General features: G+C 35.5%; 1 protein-coding gene across 2 annotated transcripts; it reads right to left on the reverse strand.

The window, feature by feature from the left end:
- Positions 1-216: 216 nt before the first annotated feature.
- On the reverse strand, positions 217-3,166 carry LOC120069332 (serine/threonine/tyrosine-protein kinase HT1-like). 2 transcript variants are annotated; one of them, XM_039021069.1, is made up of 4 exons: positions 2,914-3,166; positions 1,506-2,672; positions 836-1,291; positions 217-751 (listed from the first exon to the last, which is right to left on the reverse strand). In XM_039021069.1, exons 2-4 carry the CDS (start codon positions 2,178-2,180, stop codon positions 461-463), a joined length of 1,422 nt encoding a protein of 473 aa, XP_038876997.1. In that variant the 5' UTR covers positions 2,181-2,672; positions 2,914-3,166; the 3' UTR covers positions 217-460. The 2 variants fall into 2 exon arrangements, with proteins under 2 accessions (XP_038876997.1, XP_038876996.1); XM_039021068.1 differs by having other exon boundaries at positions 1,506-2,696.
- Between the last annotated feature and the right edge of the window lie 851 nt (positions 3,167-4,017).

Genomic DNA, 4,017 nt, shown 5'->3' on the forward strand with positions numbered 1-4,017 from the left:
AAAAAAAAAAAAATAAAAAAAATAAAAATAAAAATAAAAAAAAACTAAAAAAAAAAAAAAAAAATTAAAAAAAAAAAAAAAAAAAAAAAAAAAAAAAAAAAACCAAGCAAACTCGGTTATATTTTGTTAACGTTATCTCCCTATAGTTGAGCTAAACAAAAAGAATGGCCTTCTCATGGTGAAATGGATGAACCAGACAAATCATGACTCCAAAGAAACCAACAAAGCACTACTAAATTTCATCTTTAATTTACAGATTGGGAGAGAATTCCAATCCATTTCAAGCCTTTGATTTTTCCCCCCTTCAGAAACGTATCGTATTCATTTCAGTCACGTGAATGTTAGAAACAAAAACAAATGAACCAAAAAACTGCAAAAGTGTTTTTTTTCCTTTTTATCTACATTGAACCTGGGAGTGAATGTGATATTTTCAAGAAAAGGAAAAAGTGCAGAGAAAGAATCATATGAATTTAGCTCTGGAGGTGAGAGAATTATGAGAATGAAGAGGACCAAGCTTCTGTATCCAATGCTTTAGACCTTTCTTGTGATCTTCCCAACTTGGCTTCTTCTCTAACTCTAGCTCTACATTCATCATCAATGTACCATCTTCCCCAACAGAACTCTCGAGTTGCTCTAACACTTTCACCACCTGCCAAAACTCCGGCCTCGTTTCCGGTTTATCGCACCAACATTGCTCGATTAATGCCCGCATCACTGGTGGACACTCGCTCGGGATGACCGGTCTAATATTCTGAAAAATACAACAGCCATAGTGTTTCAGATGTCAAGAAATTATAAGTTAGTAAATAAAGATTAGTACAAAACAAATAAATACCTTATCTACTACTGCAAAAGCTGCTTGGATGGGAGTCATTTCCTCATAAGGGATTTTTCCAGCTACCAATTCCCATAGGATAAGTCCAAAGCTGTAGATATCAACTTTTCTTCCGTAGGGTTTACGTTTGATCATCTCAGGGGCCATCCAACGAAAAGTACCGGGGTCCTCGGCCAGTGTATCACAATGTGCCTCCTCACAAGCAATGCCAAAATCGGCAATCTTTAGACAAAAGTCTTGATCAATAAGAATGTTTTCAGGTTTGAGATCCCGATGAATGACACCTTGCGAGTGAATGTATTCCATCCCACGAGCAATGTCTAAGGCAATGGCAATTTGTTTTTGAAGTGGGGGAGACTTTTTCTCAAGTTTGTGAAGATATGCCCTCAAGGAACCCTGAGGTAGATACTCAGTGATGATCAAATAAACGGGTGGCTTTTTCACAGCTGCTACTAACTGTAAAGCAATGTAAATACAATACTCTTAATAAAGAGAATTCAATAAACAGGTATTTTTTCTTTTCAAGCAGCAACAGGGAACTCATATCAAATGTTATAGAAATTTATACCATAAAAGTTTAGCAGAAAGATATGCCTGAAAACTATAGTTAAAATAACCTCAAAGTTTAATTCAGATGAAGTTGTCATCAATCAAGGAGCAAGGTGTTTACCTTTATAACATTGGGATGATGGAGACGAGATAAAAGGGTTACTTCCCTACTAAATTGCTTTACTAAGCGACATGTGAGATCGCCATTTTCGTCATTGACTGGTAGATTGATCATCTTAGCAGCAACGACTTTATCTTCATAAATTCCACGGTAAAGCCGACTATGAGCTCCAAAAGCAAATCTATGTCCAAACATCAACTTAGACAAGTCGATAGACGATTCATCTTCAGCTTCAACAGCAGTGACCTTCCCTCCACCGAACTTGGCCCACGACTCCTTGAATTTGAACTTCTCATTGCCTTTGAAAGAGACAAGATGCCTCAAAGGCCCTTTTAACTTCTCTTCCTTTAGGGAATTCCGGACCTTATTGTTTTTACTGAATAGCCTTTTACCCTTCTCTTTTGTAGGTTCTTTCCTCTGAGGCTGTGGAGTCGAAAATCGCTTCTGATCGATACGTGCATCCATAAATGCATTGGAGAGTGTAGTTTGTGGAGGAGGAGATAAAGATCTCTGCTTTGATAGGTTATAAGGAAGGGTAGATCTTGATTGAGCAACTGATTTGAGTGGTGGCTGAGTGGCCACAGGAAAGGAAGTCAATTTTAAGGACTCTAAACGATAACATATTGTGTGAGAAAACTTGGTTCTTCTTAACCAAGAATTAGCATCTTCCTCCATAGTTTTTCAAAAGGGTGAAAAAAAAAAAGAAACTAATCAATCTCGTACCCAAAAACTTTTTTGGTTTTCTTGTTATGCTTCACCAGCTGAGGAGAAAGCTTGAATTCAAAAGGGTAATTCTGAGATAAATTAGACCGAATCATACAGCTCTAGAACCCCAATTCAACAATTAAGAAAACGGGAAGCAACAGAAACAGAGAAACAGAAACTCTTCTTTCTTAAGCGAGAGCTAATCAAAGCTGTGAAGATCGATCAAGAACAAAATCGTTTCAACCAATAATCTCATCTCCATCAAAACCAAAATCCCTTGAAACCCAATATATCCCATGAAACACCAAGAGAAAAGCTTCAATCTCGGAGCACCCAAATCACAGTAATCTCTCACCGAACCTTCCGCCACATTGCCTGAAAATTCAACAAATTATTCCATCCCCTGTTTTCAAACCTAAACTTCTGGCTTCAAAAAAGTCAAACGACTTCGCCTTCCTACGTCTGGAAAATCCCACAACAGAAATCCTATAAACAAATTGAAAAAATAAAAAAACAAAGAAACGGAGGATTAATAATAATACCCCTTTTTCCAACCCCACCAAGAGAGCAAAAATCAAAAGAAAAGTCTATCAATATCTACAATCGCATTCATACCAACAACCACCATAAAATAAAAGTCAGAATGGAGGTTTCCCACAAGAGAAAATGCAATGGAGAATAAGACCAAAAAAAAATTACTTACCAAGAGAATAGCAGAAGGGTGGATCCACCCAGCAAGATTGGAGGGCATGAAATTTGGGAACTGGGAAAATGGGTTTATAATTGGGAAAAGGAATGGATGAATTTAGAATCTTTTGGTGGGTTTGATTCTGGAATTGGGAATGACAGATGTTAATTGAAATGGAAAAAGAAAAAGAAAAAGAAACAAACAAGCAAACAAGAAAAATATCAAAAAATCAAGTGTGGTACGCACGCAGACGAACGGGTGTTGGTTTTCCGGGCATCCCGTGGAGCCTATCAACTTTCTTTTTCTTTTTTCTTTTTTTTTTAATAATTATTAANAGGAAAGTCCACGTGTCAACTCAAAAAAAGAAAGTCCACGTGTCACAATCATAGGCAATTTCAAAGATCAAAAGGCGAAACATTGCCTTTTGTTTAAATTCCAGCGTGGCACTGGGGACGGAGGAAATCAATCAAAACCATCTCTCCTCGGATTAAATCGCCTAGTGAGGTATAGTTTCGTTTTTTTTTTTCTTTTTAATATTTAATTGAATTCGTAATTATTTTACTATCTCACGCTTGTGTTCATCAAATGGATCTGAAGGTTTGGGCTTGACTGTTGTTTTGGGCTGAAAATGGGCTTCGAAATTATTATTTTTGTGTACGGAATTTAATCCAAATATAAAATATCGATTGCTTAAAAGATCTTATATGCATTAAATGACCTCTCTTTTTTTTTTCTCCCCCTTTTAGTAAAGCATTAAATGTCGCATCGTTTGTGTACTTTTAAATGGCAATAATCTTGAATTGACATTTACTTCAACGACCCATTTGCCAATGCATTGACATTTTCTTCCGTAGAATGGAAGTCAAATCATTATTTTGGAATCTAATATCTATAAACCAATATAATGAATTCAATAATTAAAAAAAATCCAAAAATCATCCGTAAAATATGATAATAGTTACAATTATATCTTAAAATCTTTGATTTTAAAAATTATGCCTTTAAATTTATATATGTATTAAATTTGGTTGAATTGGTCCTTGAAATTTACATGATTGTATTAATTATAACATTTGTATAAGTTTACGAATTCAATTTTTATCATCTCCGAGTCCAATT

The sequence above is a fragment of the Benincasa hispida genome, unplaced genomic scaffold, assembly GCF_009727055.1.
Source record: "Benincasa hispida cultivar B227 unplaced genomic scaffold, ASM972705v1 Contig316, whole genome shotgun sequence".
Taxonomy (NCBI): domain Eukaryota; kingdom Viridiplantae; phylum Streptophyta; class Magnoliopsida; order Cucurbitales; family Cucurbitaceae; genus Benincasa; species Benincasa hispida.